The sequence below is a fragment of the Tetrao urogallus genome (assembly GCF_951394365.1).
Source record: "Tetrao urogallus genome assembly, chromosome: 1".
Lineage (NCBI taxonomy): Eukaryota > Metazoa > Chordata > Aves > Galliformes > Phasianidae > Tetrao > Tetrao urogallus.
The window spans coordinates 149,062,652-149,081,193 of NC_136813.1; the positions used below are offsets into that span (position 1 = coordinate 149,062,652).

Consider the following 18,542-nt stretch of genomic DNA (forward strand, 5'->3'; position numbering starts at 1 on the left):
CTGCCAAATATAGGGTGTAAGATAAGGTAAATGTAAAATCTAGCTGGAGTGCTCCAGCTGGGAGAGCTCCTATGGATCCCAGCACAGGGCTGGAGTATCCCATGAGAGTGATCCCAGGAGCAGTTTGCTCTGGCCTGACCCATACATACTGAACCCTGGTAGTGAATTTAGGCAGAGCCATGATTTCCTGAGCGGCTGTAGGTGCCTCCTGTGCAGTAAGAACTGTTACACAGACTGCTTTGCAGACACCTCCAAACTGAGTGCAAGAAGCTGCATCAAAGGGCAGGTGAAGAAAGAAGGGGACAGGCTGTTCAGCAGGTCTGTTGTGATAGGATGAAGGGGAATGGTTTCAAACTAAGAGTGGAGATTTAGATTGGATACAAGGAAAAAGGTTTTTTACTATAATGGTGATGAAGCACTGGCACAGGTTGCCCAGAGAGGTGGTGGATGCCCCGTCCCTGAAGAAATGTAGGGTCAGGCTGGAGGGGCTCTGAGCACCCTGATCAGCTGTAGGTGTCCCTGCTCATTGCAGGGCAGTTGGACTGGGTGACCTTTAAGGGTTCCTTCCATTTGAAATGCAAAGCCCAGGTGCTTTGCAGGATGGATATTATGAATATGGATATATGTGAATATTTACTCACCAGCCCAACTGCTATTAAAATGTTGTTACACTTAGTGATATTTTACGTATGATGCTTTGTAAATTTCATATTTAGTCCTATGTTAATACGGTTCTGATAAAGGAATCTAGAAAACCTAGAAACCAGAGTTTCTGGAAATTTCAGGCATAAAAAAGTTTGAGAGGAATGAGGAAAGAATCTAAAAATATATTTTCCCTTAAATTAGTTCATATTTGAAATGTATTTCTGTAAAGTGCCCTGCACAGGTCAAAGAACAGCCTTGATGCCTCCACAGTATGTATATTGAGTGTTCGTAGGTGATTTTGGTTTAATTTTTTTCTTCAGGATCATAGAATTGTCACTGTTGGAATTCTCAAAAATGCCTTAATCAGAACTTGAGCTTTTTAGTAGTATTTATAATTTGTGCTATGGAAGAGTCAAAGCAATTTACTTCTGAAAAATAATTAAACTCGACTTTCTGTAGTACATTCTAGCAATTTCTATATGTTGGTATTATAAATTAGAAAATTCACTACAGATTTTTTAAAAAATTGATCTAGCTCTATTAGTTTATTTCTCTCATTCTAGAGTTTTACTGAAAGAATTACTGATGTAACATTGTCTGTTAGGAAAGTGAAAGGTGAAAGCAGGGCTTTGGAATTATCACTTACTGCTGACAGATACAATGTTTGCGGATTCCATCTTCCACTAGCTATAATGCATAACATTTATACAGCTGAATTTGTAATGAGCAATAGCAGGACTGGACTCCAGGGGCATTAAAAAAAATGGAAAAGAATGTGTAAATTCAGAGTTTATTCTGTGTTGTTGCTAACTTGTTCTCTTAGCTTTTTAACACTGCTGTCAGGAGGTTCAGCAAGAACGTCATAAGCAAGTTGGTTATTTGCCCTTTCGAGATAAGTATCCTGCTGAAGTGCTTTGAGCTAGAAATACATCTCACTTATATTTTTGTTGTTCTGTATGCACGTGATTTATGGTCTGTAACCTATGGAGGAAAAACAAGAGTGTTTTGAGAAAAGGTCTAAAGAAGAAGAGATAGTACAGTGTAAAATTAAAGTCTTAATTTATGTTATTCCGAAACCAGGACGTCACTATGGAGCAGTAACTTGTGAGGGTTGCAAAGGATTCTTTAAAAGGAGCATACGGAAGAATTTGGTGTATTCGTGCCGAGGAACAAAGGACTGTGTCATTAACAAACACCACCGGAATCGCTGTCAGTACTGCCGGCTGCAGCGATGCATCGCCTTCGGAATGAAACAAGACTGTAAGTCTGGAAAAATATCCATAATTTTAGCTGGTTGGTTGGCTAGGTTGGTTTTTTTTTCTGAGTTATAAGTATGAACACTCAAAATGGTGATGAAAATTGAAGATTAAGTAAAAAGAAGAAAGATAATGGACATTTCTTAGACTGTAATTTGTGATGTGACTTACTAGTTGCGTGCTGTTTTATTAGCTGTGCAGTGTGAGAGGAAACCTATCGAAGTGTCAAGAGAAAAGTCTTCAAACTGTGCAGCTTCTACAGAAAAGATCTACATTCGGAAAGATCTTCGCAGCCCATTGGCTGCAACTCCAACCTTTGTAACAGACAATGAAACAGCAAGGTAAGTGCATTCTACTGTAGACAAGCTACCTCTGTTTCTTGAAATCACCCCAGAGTTGACACTTGTGCTATTTTGTGCCAGGTCAACAGGTCTGTTGGAATCAGGAATGTTCGTTAACATTCAGTCTGGCATTAAAAGCGAGCCTACAGTGCTGATGACTCCAGATAAGGTATATGATGACATGACTGATGTATTAATGCTTTTGATTTGATTGTTATATGAAAGTGTGCGTAAGGATGGAAGGTTGTTCTGTTTTGCTATGCTTTTGATAAATTCAGTTTTTAAAACATTGCCCAGTGTTGCAGATGTCTCTCTTCAGAAGAATGCTGTTAGCCCTTCATAGAAAGAATGTGAAAAGCTCTACAAAGCAAATGCCTCCCTCCTTTTAGACAGCTTTAAGGGCAGCTCTATTTTTCTTTGTATTTGGTAATTCTGACGCTTTGAGTTTTTTTGATTCAAGTAGAGTAAGGCGTTTGCAAAATCTCACATGGCTGGTGGCATTATCACAGTGCATTTCATAAATATTGTTAGTTTTTTCCCCCTGTGTTGTTTTTCTTCTTTTTCTCTTTTTTTTCCCAAAGCTAATGAGAGCTGTCTCAGTAGTGATCTTTTTTCTGATGTATTTCCAAGCTGGGCTTTCCTTTGTTTCCATTGTGTTAGGGGTACTGATCCACTAAAGTGATGTGGTAATGGCCCTACATATGCACAGTAGGAAGCTTTTGTATTTTTCTAGCCAATATTAAATCACCTCATACTGTTTTTGTGCATTTTGCCTCCCTCTGTCTTCAAAATTTTACTACTTTCTTGTTCATGCAAAGAAGGAAAGAAGATGGTAAAAATATAATCTAGTGCAGTTTTATAATCCCAATGATGGACTAGTGAGTGGAGATGCTAAAATCTCTCCCTGTAGCTTGCGTCTGTGGCATTCTTTCTGAAAGCAATAGATAGCTGTTACTTGTAAAACCAAGCGTCTAAATATTTCATATTTTAGCAACAGTGCAGTGTCTAACTGCTGCATGATGATTTATTGAAAGTAATAATTTTCTAACAGGTCTATTCTCATTAGCTCAGTTCTTCATTAGTGTAAAGGAGTTCTTCTGTTTCAAATTATCTACTGCCAATAAGAAAGAATTAAAAGCTGTATTTTTCTCTTAGGTTGAAGCCTGTCAGGGAGACTTAAGTACCCTGGCAAATGTGGTGACATCTTTAGCAAACCTCAGTAAATCCAAAGATCTGTCACAAAGCAGTACAGAGCTGTCTATGATTGAGAGTTTAAGTAATGGAGATGGATCGTTACCTGAACTTCAGCAAGAAGAACAAGGAAGTAGTGATGTTACAAGGTAAAGCATGTTCCACTTGAGATGTTACCCTTCTCAAGAATATCTCTGTCAGTTCAGAGATAATTAATTAAATTATCATGGTTTAGGTGATTTGCCTGCATTAAAAATAATAGTAGTAACAGCACAAACTCATGTTACGGTTCAGTCTTGTAGGATTCTTCCAAAGGAAATCATAAGAAAGTTCAGTTAGAGACAGAAAATACTTCTAGTTATTTGTTCAGTTTGGGTATTAGGCAAAGGCTCTTCAGCAGAGGATGGGGGGCATGGCACAGGCTTCCCAGGGCAGTGGGCAAAGCTCTAAGCTGCTGGAGTTCGAGAAGCATTTGGACAATGCTGTCAGATACAGTCTGATCTTGGGTGGTCCTGTGTGGAGCCAGGAGTTGGACTCAATGATCTTTGTGGGTCCCTTCCAACTCAGGAGATTCTGTGATTCTGTGAATTTCAACTTAAATCTTTCAGCTGATGTTAAGGAGGACTAAAAGGTAAGAATAAGATGAGTTTGATTTTTGTACTGTATTCTTAGTATTAAGGGAAACTGTTTCTTGAAGATCTCATCTGTAAGTAGTTTATTACTCCTAAATGTTAATTGCCTTAAAAGCTTGAAAAGCCTTTTGTTTAGAGGCAGAAAAGCTCAAAGAATGCTCATTGCTGATACAGATGCGTTCATTATGGGTCTGGGTCTGGGTCTGTTTAGCCTTGAGAAGAGAAGACTGAGAGGGGATCTGATCCAGGTCTATAAATATCTAAGGTGTGGGGGGCAGAATGGCGAGGCCGGACTCTTTTCAGTGGTGAGTGGAGACAGGACAAGGGGAAACGGCTGGAAACTGCAGCACAGGAAGTTCCTCACAAACATGCGCAAGAACTTCTTTACAGTGAGGTGACGGAGCACTGGAACAGGCTGCCCAGGGAGGTGGTGGAGTCTCCTTCTCTGGAGATGTTCAAGACCTGCCTGGATGCCTACCTGTGCGACCTGGTGTAGGGAACCTGCTTTGGCAGGGGGGTTGGACTCGATGATCTCTGGAGGTCCCTTCCAACCCCTACAATTCTGTGATTCTGTGATTGTGTATTTAAAAACTTCTGTCTTTGCACAGGTTTTAACTCAACATAATGGGGTGTATCTTTTATAGTACTTCCTTGTTTATTCCTTCAGTGAGAATCATGCTCTTCCTTGATTGTCACTCCATCAGGCTTCTGACAGCTGTCTCAGAAGTATTCTTTTACACTTCATCTATATTATACATGTGGTATTGAAAATGTGTATGTAGAATAAACCAATCAAAAAAAAAAAAAAAAAAAAAGATTAGAATGTAACGAAGCAGTTTATACTGACCCAAAATACGTGGTTTTCCCTATAGTCCAGTCACCTACTCAGTGTAATGTCAAGCAGAACGCATTTGTTCTGCTCCTTTCTCCATATGTGCTGCTTGTAAAGTTGATGTGACCTGTATTATAGCTGCTGGTCTGGACCTTTGCTGTGTTCTCCTAGTTAAATAATATGCAGTGTAAGGAGTGCTATTATGTTGTGCTGATAAACATCAAATGGCTGTTCATGAAGGTGCAGTTAATAGTAAGCTTGCATGATAATCTTTCGTTTCTTTGGTTCCAGGTGCTTGCTTTTGTTCAGCTTTAAAAATGCATCTGTGAAAAGCCATTGAGTTCTCTCAGTCAGAGTGAGCCAGAGCTCTGACTCAGTGTAGGCATGCCCTTGTCTAGTGGGTAACCTCACAGATTTCCAGTGGGGACTTTCAGTTCAAATACTCCTGTAAAAGGGAAGTTGTTACCCAAGCAGAAAGTACATTTTTAATCAAATCTTTGATTTCTTTGCCAGGCCTTGTGCCAGCTTGATCTTACTGATGCAGATGTGTACTGACAAAAATGAGTTCATGGGACTTCAAAAAGCAGGTTCTATCTATCAGTGTTTTGCATGCATTCTGTTGTATTCCGTTGCTTGCAGATACAGTAGTTAAGCTTTCAGTTTTGCTGGCACAGATTTAGTATAACTTTGTTTCAGGTATTCTGCTGCTTTTATGTTATAATGTTACATGTTTTGTCCTCTGATGGCTTCATTGGCCATGTTCGAATTTTACTAATCAGAAGTCCTGTCACATGTCTGTGACTGAGCTCAAGAAAAGACAACCACAGTTGTTTCTAACAGAGTGTCAATACCACGGATTTTAACACTGGTTGTACCTTTTTTTGTTACTTAGTGAGCCTTGTTTCGGTAACTTCAAGGCAAGCTGTAGTCTGGATCCTCTTTTCCTTACTGTTTTATATTGCAGCCGTTGTTCATTTTGAAGCATAGCATATGAAGGGAACCCACAGCATGGAACTGTTGGGAAGCAGAACTTCTGCAAGCTTTCTTCTGCAAATTTAGGAGGAAGGAGGGAGAGGACTCTTTGAAAGCAGACTTTCAAGAATAACTTGGAAGAAAAGTAACATGGGCAGATGTGGTTACAGAGTGTACATGCCCAACACATTCAAAAAAGACCATTTAACCTAAACTAGAATAATATGTAGAGACACATAACACTACTTAGTGGGGAGATCTTGTTCCTGGCTTACATTTCTGTCCCTGCTACATGCAAGAGCTCTGAAGAGATCCTCTTTCTCTTAAGCAGTTGCCACAACGCTGCTGGTTTTGCCTATTATACCCAAGGCTACCAAGGGGGAGCCACACGAGACCTGAGACTCAGATTTCCTCACAGGAGAAAAACGATGTAACTTCAGAGCTTACCCAAGAGTGTCTTCTCTTTATGCCCACTTTTGACATATTTGAGATGGAAAGCTTCCCAGGTACATCTGTGGTGCCCACTTGGGCATGCGTCAGTCTCCCTTCTGTGCAGGAACCCAGATGGTAGGACCCAAAACCATTCCAGCTCATTTACCATCACCTGAGACAGCATCACCAGCTAGGTATTGTGTTGTTTCTTTGGATTGTAAATGGTTGTACTGAACACAGTAAGCACTTTTTTTAGAATTTTTTAAAATTATTTTTTAGTGTATTAATAAATGTAAATAGCAAAGGAGTATGGAAGAAGAGAAGGTAGGTAAAATTCTACTTCAGAAATCAGGCATTTTGATTGGACATTAACTCAGTAATTTTAGATTCTGTGGCAAAAACATATGCATTCAAATTGAGAATCATCTCCACACCTGTATGCACACCTGTAATCAGCTTTTGTAAAGCCCTTAAACATCAGTGTGAGATTTTCTTCTGCCAATGTTCAAATGATACTACTATCACAGTATGTCATCTGCCTGTAGGCAGTAATCAGGGCTGTGTCTGTACACAGATCAGATTTGCTTCTCAGGTGTGTTTGTGCACAACGTGGATGTGTTACCAAGCAGGGAAATACAGTCGTACATCTGTTCTGACCTGGACTGGCTGGAGAAGTGGGCCCATAAAAACCTAATGCAGTTCAATAAGGCCAAGAGCAGGGTGCTGCACTTGGGTCGGGGCAATCCCAGGTGTTTATACAAACTGGGGGAAGATCTCCTTGAGAGCAGCCCTACAGAGAAGGACTTGGGGTTCCTGGTGGATGAGAAGCTGGACATGAGCCAGCAGTGTGCGCTTGCAGCCCAGGCCAACTGTGTTCTGGGCTGCATTAAAAAAGGGGTGGGCAGCAGAGAGAGGGAGGTGATTGTCCCCTTCTACTCAGCTCTTGTGAGGCCCCATCTGGAGTACTGCATCCAGGCCTGGGGCCCCCAGCACAGGAATGGCATGGAGCTCTTGGAACAAGTCCAGAGGAGGGCACTAAGATGATCAGAGGGCTGGAGCACCTCTCTTGTGAGGAAAGGCTGAGGGAAGTGGGCTTGTTTAGCTTGGAGAAGAGAAGGCACTGGGGAGACCTCATTGTGGCCTTGCAGTCCTTGAAGGGAGAGTACAAACAGGAGGGGAAATGGCTGGTTACAAGAGTGGATAGGGGTAGGACAAGGGGGAATGGTTTTAAACTGAGATGGGAGGTTTAGGTTAGATATTAGGAAGAAGTTTTTCACACAGAGGGTGGTGACACACTGGCACAGGTTGCCCAAGGAGGCTGTGGATGCCCCATCCCTGGAGGCATTCAAGGCCAGGCTGGATGTGGCTCTGGGCAGTCTGGTCTGCTGGTTGGCGACCCTGCACAGAGCAGGGGTTTGAAACTGGATGATCATTGTGGTGCTTTTCAACCCAGGCCATTCTATGATTCTGTGATTCTCATTCTGACATCCACGAGTAATGTTAGCACTCATGCCTTGGTCTTCTCAGAAATCACTGCCCTGTATCAAGAATACTCAGAATGGTACCAAATGAATGTGAGTGCTTTCTCTCAAGTATTTGGAGGTTGTTTTCTCAAATTGTGTTGAATAGCCTAACTGTAACTGATTACTTGCAGAAGCTTATTCCTTCTGCTTGTGCTTCTTAGAAGCAAAAATCTCCAAAATTTACACATGCAGTAATTGTTTTTAACAGCAGTCTGATCTTTATATGCTTAAAATGCTCATGCCAGCACTCTCAGTAAACATCACTTAAGAGATCTCAGAAGACAAACTGTGATTCAGCAGCAGCACAATCAGTATGTCAAAACTGTGAATTTGTTGGCAACTAGTGTGAATAAGATCTGCTGCTAATTTTATTGCTTCAAAGACTGTATAACTTGGAGTTTTCAGTAATTTTACTTGGTTGAGTGTCAGGAAAAGTATATTACTGTTTTATATTTTCCAAGTCTGCTTATTTGAAACAGACTTCTAACTACAGGTTTCAGGTATGCAGGTTCCTCCTAAATTAGGAACTATTAGTAACTATCTCTAAGATGAAGTTTTCTTGTTTTATTTTTTCTTGATTTTACAGGGCATTTGATACTCTTGCAAAAGCATTGAATCCTGGAGAGAGTGCAGCGTGCCAGAACTCTGAAAGTGTTGAGGCCAACGTGCAGCTTGGAGGTGGAGAAACAAGCATGAATATCGTTGAAATAGAGGGGCCGCTACTCAGTGATGCACACGTAGCATTCAGGGTACTTAATACTTTTTTATCCTTGGCTATTTCTAACCATTTTAACATCGTAAGACAAATTAATTATCTGATTAAGTCATCTTTTGAATTTCTCTGAAGGGTAGCTATTCAGGTATTGCCATTCATTGCTGATGAATGCACGGCTTTTTGTTCGCTAGTTGGCTGTATGCTTGGGAGAATCGGCAGCTCTCCTCACCATTTCTGTAGCACGGCTTATTTTACTGCCTCTTACCTTAGAAATATGGTTTGCATTAAACTGAAGTTTTGTGGATGCCCCACTGAAGGTTGTGGATGCCCTGTCCCTGGAGGTGTTCAAGGCCAGGCTGGATGGGGCCCTGGGCAGCCTGGTCTAGTATTAGACACTGAGGTCGGAGGGCCTGCATTCAGCAGGGGGGTTGGAGCTTGATGATCCTTGGGGTCCTTCCCAACCCAAGCCATTCTGTGGTTCATATGATTCTAGGATTAAACACATTTTGGTCTCTCGTATTTCCAATGCAAATGTCAGTTTGGTTTTGTTTTAAATTCTGTTACAAACTGATTTCTGAGGATAAAATTTGGGGTCAAATCCCCCTTCAGATCTGCAAGTGAAAGTGGTGGTGGTGTTCTGTTTGTATTTTCTACATACTTTGCTATATGCTCTGAGCTACTTTGTTCTAATTGTGCAGCTGTTCTTCTACAGCTTCTGTACAGATTGTCTTAAATGTTTTATTTCAGATTTTTCATCTCCAGGTGTTCCAGACATAAATCCTTATCTAAGTTAAGATTAAAAATTTTTCACTGTTTTGGTTGCTTTGTAGTCTCATTAGGGTATCACAGTGTGGCTAGTAAGGAGCAAAAAAAGCATTTGTTCTATTTTATTTTGGGATTATCTCATGGTTATTGAAAAAAAATGTTACTTTTTTCCCTTCAATCCTGGAAATGATTTTTCTTATTATGTTTCATACAGGGAAAGCGAAACAACTGACTTGCACTTTTTTTTTGTTTTGTGCCAGCTTACCATGCCTTCTCCTATGCCCGAATATCTTAACGTTCACTATATCTGTGAGACTGCCTCCAGGTTGCTTTTCCTGTCCATGCACTGGGCACGTTCCATTCCATCTTTCCAAGCTTTAGGGTAGGTGTTCAATTACTCTATTTGCTCATGTTGAGATTACACGCTTTTTAATTTGTTGTTTGCACTGCCATCTTTGAGGACTTTTTAAAATATAAACCAGTTTAATAAAACTGTTGTATTGATCTTAAACACAAAGGTAAGTTCACTCAATCAAAATGATTCCCAGCTTCATTTCAAGTGAAATACTTGGTTGAGTTTGGAAGAAAAAAGGAGTAGATTCATAATGATCAAATGCCTGCTCACTGCCCTTCTTTAATAAATTTGCAGTAAGTAGGACTTCCTGTCATTTTTGAATAGTACCCCCTGAACTTAAGATGCGTATCGGTCACCAAAGAGAAGCTCCTTTCTGGAGCTCCAAATATTGCTGTCTTTATAGGTGAGTTAGTAATAATTTTGCATTTAATAAACAGTATGAACAACATGCTAAGTTAATCCTGAATTTTTGCTGAACCAAAGTTTAGTTGCAGAGGATTTTCCAAAAACAAATGGTTGCTATAGCCAGAAAGTAATTGTTATTATTCTCTTTACAGTTGGTGCAGCACTCTCTTTTTATAAGCAGAATTTTGTGTATCACTAAAAATTCTGAAGCTGTATGTGGTACTACATTGCTGATCATCATGAAAAAAGATCTCAAAACAGCATGAGGAAAAGTGATTTTTATTACTTTCAGAAACCAAGATCAAGACTGTCATCAAACTGGCTGTGTTACAATGCGATATACATCTATCAGCCATGATACAAAGGAGGCACAAAATCATCTTGTAGATCAGGATGTTCTGTGTTCTTCTTTAGTTGAATATCAAAATAGCATCTGATGGTGGTAGCAAAGAGAATTCCTGTTTATAGTGAGGGATTGTCCCCTTTACCAGAGATCTTGGCAGAGCACGGATGATCTGTATTTACTGAAGTGCTTAAGCCAAATCATTCTACGTTGTTTAAAATAGTGTATTCTGTATAACTGAAACTTCTCTTTTGAAGGAGTCAAGTTCTATAGCACTAAACAATGGCAAGGGGAGAAAAGTGGGTAAATATGATACTTCAGTACAAATTGCTGCTGCAGAACCTGAAAATGCTTAGCAAATTAACATGGTGAACTACATCACTGCACATGTTTTCGGGTTTTTTTGTAAGACAGGTATTGCAAAGTGGTGTTGTAACAGCACATAGTTTTTCTAAAAAATAAAAGCCACAAAAGATCAGTCTGTACAAAAGGATTTAACAAATAAATGAGCATAGAAAATCTGCTTTTTAAAAATATATATATATTACTTCCCAGTATACTTGTCTGAATAAGCAAAGGGAAGAATAGGCTGCCACAACACCTGTGTTAATACTCTCCTGAGTGCTAGCACTTGCAGTCCTAGTCTACATCATGGGCAATGGTATTTTAAACACCATTTAGCCATTTTCCTTTTGAAGGGCTGAAAATCCTAACATTGTTTTTCAAGTGGAGATTTATTTGAAATTACTGATCCTTTTTAAAGTTCAGCACATTATGCACTGTATAATTCTAACTTCTAGAAGAGTGACTCACATTGTCACTTATAATAAGCAATTTAATCCTAGCATGCAAACAGAAATGCTTTTGATGCAGGACATCATTTTGGTACTGGCTGCAGTGGTTGAATCAGATCAGTGTTTTATGAAGTGTTCTTCAAATTGAAAAACTGTGTAAGAGCAAGTGAGTGATTTCATTAAGTGCAATTATTGTGTTTTTCAATTTAATAGACAGGATAACAGCATATCATTAGTAAAAGCCTGCTGGAACGAACTTTTTACGCTTGGTCTTGCACAGTGCTCTCAAGTCATGAATGTGGCGACTATATTGGCTGCGTTTGTTAATCACCTTCACGACAGCTTACAGCAAGGTAAGGTGCTGACTGAGCACATCTGCAGATTTAGGGAATTCATGGGTTTGAAGAGTTGAACTGGGCAGAAGCTGGTCACTTATCTATCAGTAGTTAATGAAAATCTACCATTCGTGGAAGTTAACAAAATAATGAGAACACGGTGTGGTTTTTTAAATCATTTTAATTATGTGTGATATCTGATAGCATTCTGTAGTTCTGTTAGGATACGTCACTCAAAATAGGAGTCTTTCAGGCAACACCAACTTGAAGAACACAGGGGTACTGTGAATATGATTCCTCTCTGCCGAGGATGTGAAGGAGGACCCAGCCGTCCCTGCTATTTGTAGCTGTGAAACAGCAGCCAAACGCCTCCTTTGTGATACAACCCCTTTAAATAATTTGGCTTATGTATATATGCAGGTTGCTCTGAAAGTAATGCCTCCTATTTATTTTGCATGGAAACTACAGCAGATACACAGAGCACAATGAAGTCATTAGACAGAGCAAATGCTCTGCTACAAGGCTCTATTTTTCAACACAGTCACCACCATTAGCTGCACGATTTTGCCAGAGATGAACAAGAGCCTGCGTGCTGCACTTGTAGCAATCTTCATGGCTGTCCAGGACGTGGCTTGTCTGCCATGTTGCTGTCACCACTGCTGAAATGCATCACCTCACTGTGCTCACATCCACTAAAGGAACTCATGCAAATGTACACTGACCTACTCCATCGATGAATTAAGTACAGTACCCGACTCTTAGTTGTACAGCATAGATCTGCAATAGCATGGTATTGTTCTTTACTTACAAGTAGCCTTTTCTTTCCTTTTTCATTCGGAGCTGTAGTCCACCTCTGATTATTGGAAATTTTAAGTGGCAGGAATTGTTGGTGTAAAGACAATTCAGTTCAGTGTATAGAGTTTGTAGGTGGCATAGATTTTCTGCTGTTTGAATGTACTTTAAGTGGTGAATGTTTTTAAAATTCCAACATGACTACACTTTTGCATGCCTTCTGACTTTGGGGTTTTTGTATTTTGTGTGTGTGTCAACTCAGACAAGCTGCCAACAGACAGAGGAAAACTAGTAATGGAGCACATCTTCAAACTGCAAGAGTTCTGTAACAGTATGGTGAAGCTTTGCCTAGATGGATATGAATATGCATATTTGAAAGCAATTGTACTCTTCAGTCCTGGTATGTAATCATTCTTAATGTAAAACTTTATTCTTTTTCTGTGACTATGGAGACTTGAGTGGTCAAAAGTTGGCTTAAAAATCCATATCTAAAATCTTCTGTCTTCCACAAAGGCATATTTTAGGTAAGTTGTTTTTTTTTTTTCCTCATGTCCTTTTAAGGGCTTATAGAGAAAGGCAAAAGAGATGGAACTGCTTTAGAAAATAAGGAAGTAACATCAGATAAGTAGGCTGTGTGGGAACTGGGATGAGCCTGCTCATCAAGTCTTCGGTTTTGAAAGTCAGGGCTTTGCTAAATGGACAAGATTCATGAGGTGACAAAGAAGTATCTGTATGTATGTTATTTTTTGCCATATAATTTCTGTTTCATTCGATGCTGCTGCTATTACCTCTAGAATCTCTGCGTCCCTTGTTGAGGAACCCGGGAAGGTGTAATGGATGACACAGGACAGTAGGAAGAAGAGGGTTTCTCTTTTAATGAAAATAGTTGGATGATGATGATGCTTTTGCCTCTGCTATCTATTTATTACTTTTAAATGTATGTCTCTATTCTGGGGTACTACCTCTGAGGGCCTGGAGTTTAATTTTCAGAAGTATTGTTCCTGTGCTTCCTGCTGAGGTGAATCCAAGTTATGCTTTTAATATATGACAACCTTTCCAAGCCTTGATTCTTGCATATAAAATCACAGTAACGTATGACCTCACTTCACATGAGTATTATGAAAATGAATATTAAACATAGCATTTCCTTTTGTTTTTGTTTTCTGGTCAGTATTTGCATAATGTCCTGTAAGTAAAGTTAACTGGCTATTCATTAGGCAGTGGTGCTAAAATAAAATGACTATTTTTTCCTTCTGAGTGATCAGTCCACACTGTGGAGGAGTAAAGGTTCTCTGGTTAAGGCAGAAAAGGACTGAGTAGATTCCATGACAAATGCAGGCAGACTGTAGAAAATGACAAAACTAAATTTCTTTTTCTGAAAACTGTAGAATTAACTTTTCAGTAAATGCATTCAGATATTCTGTCTTCATGCTGCAGGTCTTAGATTTCATTCAGAATTTAGGAATTTAATATAAAAACAAGTATATTTTGATTAAAAAAAAAAAAAAAAAGTAAACCTCAAGTATTTTTTGTATCACCAGGAATTTTTCACTGTTTGATTTAGGAGGTAAATATAGAATTGTTCTATTTTGCATTAGGAAAGTTTAAAAGCATGAGCAGCTTCTCGTTGCTCTGTGTTTTCTAGATGCTGATGTTCTGTGGAAAAGATCAGAATGTATTTTAAAAGCTGTGTGAGTCACAGTGTAGTCTGTCTGTTGTGTGGGATGTGGCAGAGAGCTGGATGGTCCCTGCCACTTCTGTACGTGTCTTAGGTCTGAGAAGAGCTGTCTTTTTCAGTTCAGTTGCAGTTCACCCTTTCCAAGAGAAATCAGTTGAGGTGAAAAAATCTTGAACCGTGGCGCTTCAAAAGTGTAAATTTTAAGCAAGTTTTCTGATATATATATAAAAGAACACTGAAGTTATCTTTTCTTTAAGTGGTATCCTCAAAGAACATCCACCTCTTCCAGAGAAAGTGTCAGCATCAGCACAAATACATGAAATTTGGCTAAGTGCATAACAAAACCTTGTGTGTCTTCACATTTTCCCCCTTTTTTATTTTTTCCTTCTCTTTTTGATATTGCACTTTTGGAAGACCTCTGAGATTAAAGACCTTCCTGCAAATGAGAAGCCTTTTAAGTAATGTCAGAACCCTCTATTAAAGATGAGAGATTCACAGAGGAGATCCCAGAGAGTTCTTTTGTTCTAAAATCTTTTCAGAAAAATCAGACCCTGAATATTTTCACTGTAGAGCATAACCTTGTTACCAGCCCTCGTGACTTGAAGAATTTTGCACGGTTTTGTGTTTGCTTCTGTAGTCCAATGAAGCACAGGAGCTATTTCAATTTTCTGATAAGCAGTATCCACTATGGGTCTACTTTCATAGAATCATAGAATGGCCTGGGTGGAAAAGGACCACAATGATCATCTAGTTTCAACCCCCCTGCTATGTGCAGGGTCGCCGATAATTTCAATATTAAGAGTGCTTGAAAATGTTTACGATTTTTCCTTCCTTCCTGCTAAGGATTGAATACACAGACTAAGAGGCTTCCTTAAGGTGAGGGGTAAGAAGGTGTCTGCTGCTTTAAATTTGGTAGGTCATGCTTGCAGGAGATTTAATTCACTGTTAAGCATTCCTTACCCCCAAAGCAGTCCTTTCGTGCCATTCCTATACTTGTAACTAGCACAGGTTCCTCCAGGAAACAATTTATAGCAGAATGTGTTGACCTGACTGAAGAAATCAATCCTGTTACAGACCTGAAAATGTTTCCTTAGAGAGCTTACACCTTCAAAGCAACAATTATTTCTTTGTTCAGCCTAAAGTTAGCTTGTTTCCTTCCAAATTGCATTCAAGGATTGAAAAGGTAGGACAGATATTCTAGGAAAAGCCTGTATCAAGTCAGGTGACTGGACTGACTTTTCTTTAGGTCACGTGGTTTTACGATCACATTCCTGAGGATGTGCAGCTGCTTTAATGTTGGCATATTGACTCATAAGCCAATATTCTTGACAGTATACATGCAAGACATAAAAAACTTACAGCAGTACCCTGAACAGAAGGGATATTCTGGCAATGATTTATAGGCCAGAAATTACAATTTCAGGGATTTTACTGCTCCGCTACAGGATGGGGCTGGACTGCACGTGCAGCAGTCCTGAGGTAAGAACATCTGCTTTGGTAGGCTCTGCTGCTGTGCCGTGTGCCATAGCTGGAAGTTGGAAGATTAATGAAAATCTTCCGTGCCGCTCCAGCTGCATGACTGTAGCAAGTCAGCCTTGGGCAAAGAGATGAGTGCAAGGAAGTGCCTACAAGACTTGGCATCTGTATAGATTGCTACTAGCATGCTAGCAGTCTGCAAGAACTGGTTTGGAAGCAGACTTCTAGCTGTTTCTGACATTGCTCTAGAAGCAACGTCATGAAGCAATATATATTGCATGTCAACAATAACTCTTCAAAATCTCTTGCTTCCTTTGCTAACCTCCTGTCATCTGCATTGATTTTTTACAAATAACATCACACAATTTGTCGTGGTATTATGACAGTAAAATATTTACGTTAAGCCAGATGGAAAATAAAGATTAAACTGTGTAAAGGGGTCAGAATCACCAGATAATAATTTCCAATTGTGACTTGGCCATTAGATTAAATAACCTTTCATTCCTGCAAAATTTAGGAAACAAATAGTTCATAGCTTTTTTTTCCCTCCCTATGTGTATTTATCTTTTTTTTTTTTTTTTTCTCACAAATGCTATTTGTGCACACAGAATTTCAATAAATATCAATGCATTGGAACAGTACTGTTCTATGTGATACAGAGAACAGAGGTTTATTATCAGGAATGATGTAAACACTGCAAGCACTGCACATATTTGAACTTTTCCAGTTGTCTGGTTGTATGTATGAACAGTAAGGTAAAACATCAGCATAGAGGAAGAGAAATAAGGAGGTAAAGCAGCATTCTTCATTAAAACTGTTGGAGAACTGAAAGTTGCTGCTGCTATCAAATAATCATTTCAGCATGCTTACAAGTAGATAATTGGTACAGCTTTTAACACATCTTGGTGTGACAGGTGTAACAATGTAGGGTGTCTTTCAGATCACCCAGGGCTGGAAAATGTGGTACAGATTGAGAAATTTCAAGAAAAGGCATACATGGAGTTCCAAGACTATGTAACAAAAGCATATCCAGATGATACTTACAGGTATGTACACTTTCGTGCTCATTTGATGGTTCTCTTTTCAGAGCATCAGTGATACTGATTTGCACAGTATTACTTAGTGTAAACACATATATTTTCTTCTTACCTTCTTAAAGCTTAGAAATGACTTTTAGAACACTTAAAATATTTAAGAGCTCATACATATTGTGATAATCGTTTACCTAATTATTATTAATTTCCAAAATGAAATACTGGAAGATAGAGGAAGTATTTCTTTCATTTTGAATTGCACTTATTTGGAGTAATTCCTCTTTTAGTCTAATCCAAATATTGTACAGTCCATTGACTAATATATGCACATTTTTGGTGCCGTCGAAGAAATGACTGACTGTAAAGATAACATTTTTGATCTAAGTATTTAAGCCTCTCATGAAGTAAATATAGCAAATTTCTCTCGCTGTTGTCCCTTACTCATTTTTTGTTTTCTTCTCAGTAACATGGCTGTGGATAAGGCCAAAATGTGTGACCAAAGTGACTTTTTGCCAAACTTACTTTTGCAGACTGTCTCGACTTCTTCTCCGATTGCCTGCCCTGAGGCTGATGAGTGCTGCCATTACTGAAGAGCTGTTCTTTGCAGGACTAATAGGAAACGTTCAGATTGATAGCATCATCCCGTACATTCTGCGAATGGAGACGGCAGACTACAACACTCAAATAATTGGTCATGCCGTATAAAAGTAGCAATCAAGGATTCTGTACCATGGCAGTCATGGTGATGTAAATGCATACTCTGTCTCCAAGAGATGGCAATAGGCCTTCCCACGCACCTTTCTGAAGAAGACTCGTGTTCCTCCTTTCCAGTACACTTGGGAAATGCGGTGGAGTGTCTTAAGGAATATAGGATCGCTTCCTATTTTTCATCTGATCTTCAAGGACTTGTAAATTCACTTGATATCTGAGGAGAGCCAAGAATTGTTCATCCTATTTTTGTAGATAGATGAACTTGGAATATTTGTTTATGAAATGCAGGCTTGTGAAGAAACGGAAGAAGCTTTGACTGAACTAAGGTATCTCAACTTAGTTTGGTGTTGTAGACAAATAAATTAAGTTTCCTCTCTGAGTTGTGTTTTCAGTGTTTTGCTGCTAGTTCTTTCTCACTGATTAAATGGAAAATAAGACCAAACGTCTTGAAAAGGGCATTGTTTCTATGGAAGGGAGACATTTATAACCAAACTTTTATTTTCTATTCTTTTGGAAAGAGATTATTTCAGGTTGAATGAAGCAGTGGATATTGTTATAAGAGCAGGGAAGGTAGAGGAACTTCACACTTAAAAATATTCTGCTTACATGTTGGTGCAGTTGATCAAAAGTAAAGCTGCAAAGGATCAGTATTGACTGCTCTGTGGATGCAAGGGTATACTATGCTGTAATATTGTGTGTTGGTAGATATCAGCTGTTTTATACTATGAAAAATTGAGAACTGTGTACTGCAGGTGTTCAAAGAGAGCAGCCTCCTATTTTTTCTGCTCTCAAAAGTTAAAGGTTTTTCACAGCACTATTTCCTCTTTCAAACTCAGCACACAGGGAGGGAGGCATTCGAGATGTGTCTCAGTTTTCTTTCAACCACTTTTATAAGTAACGAATCTTGTTTAGAATTCTGTGCATGTGTTCATATCATTTCTCTTGCATAGGACTGTGGTTTGGCTTGTTTTTTTTTTTTTAATTATTGTTATCCTCTGGCTATTTAGCTGTCTTTTCCAGTCAGCCAGTCTCATGTGATTATTTTTTAAATTAGAAATTATTGAATCCAGTACTTCTGTTTATGCAAGATTGGTCTCTGCTGCTTTGCCTGTCCTTGTTAGAAATGAGTCTAGATTCTTTATGTATGTAGACTGAATTACACATCATGGCTCCATAAAAGATGGGTTTGCATGCTTTCCTGTCTTGAGGAACGTGCCTCATTGTCAAATAACACTGATGGTTGTTCACTCCTAGCTTCCTTTTGCAATGGGAAACTATATATTCCTAGCACATTTAATATCTGTTGCTTAAAATT

At 39.1% G+C, this 18,542-nt stretch overlaps 1 protein-coding gene across 1 annotated transcript in view; it reads left to right on the top strand.

Annotated features, from left to right (window-relative positions):
• The window catches only part of NR2C1 (nuclear receptor subfamily 2 group C member 1), a gene marked incomplete at both ends in the record, with an annotated part of 32,954 nt that extends 15,733 nt beyond the window's left edge, over positions 1-17,221 (top strand). The window contains 10 exons of the mRNA XM_079540007.1: positions 1,726-1,905; positions 2,095-2,242; positions 2,324-2,411; positions 3,398-3,582; positions 8,411-8,573; positions 9,565-9,686; positions 11,415-11,554; positions 12,591-12,728; positions 16,423-16,528; positions 17,047-17,221. Of these exons, the coding sequence (XP_079396133.1) occupies positions 1,726-1,905; positions 2,095-2,242; positions 2,324-2,411; positions 3,398-3,582; positions 8,411-8,573; positions 9,565-9,686; positions 11,415-11,554; positions 12,591-12,728; positions 16,423-16,528; positions 17,047-17,221 (1,445 nt within the window). The remainder of the gene's footprint in view (positions 1-1,725; positions 1,906-2,094; positions 2,243-2,323; positions 2,412-3,397; positions 3,583-8,410; positions 8,574-9,564; positions 9,687-11,414; positions 11,555-12,590; positions 12,729-16,422; positions 16,529-17,046) is intronic.
• Positions 17,222-18,542: the final 1,321 nt, after the last annotated feature.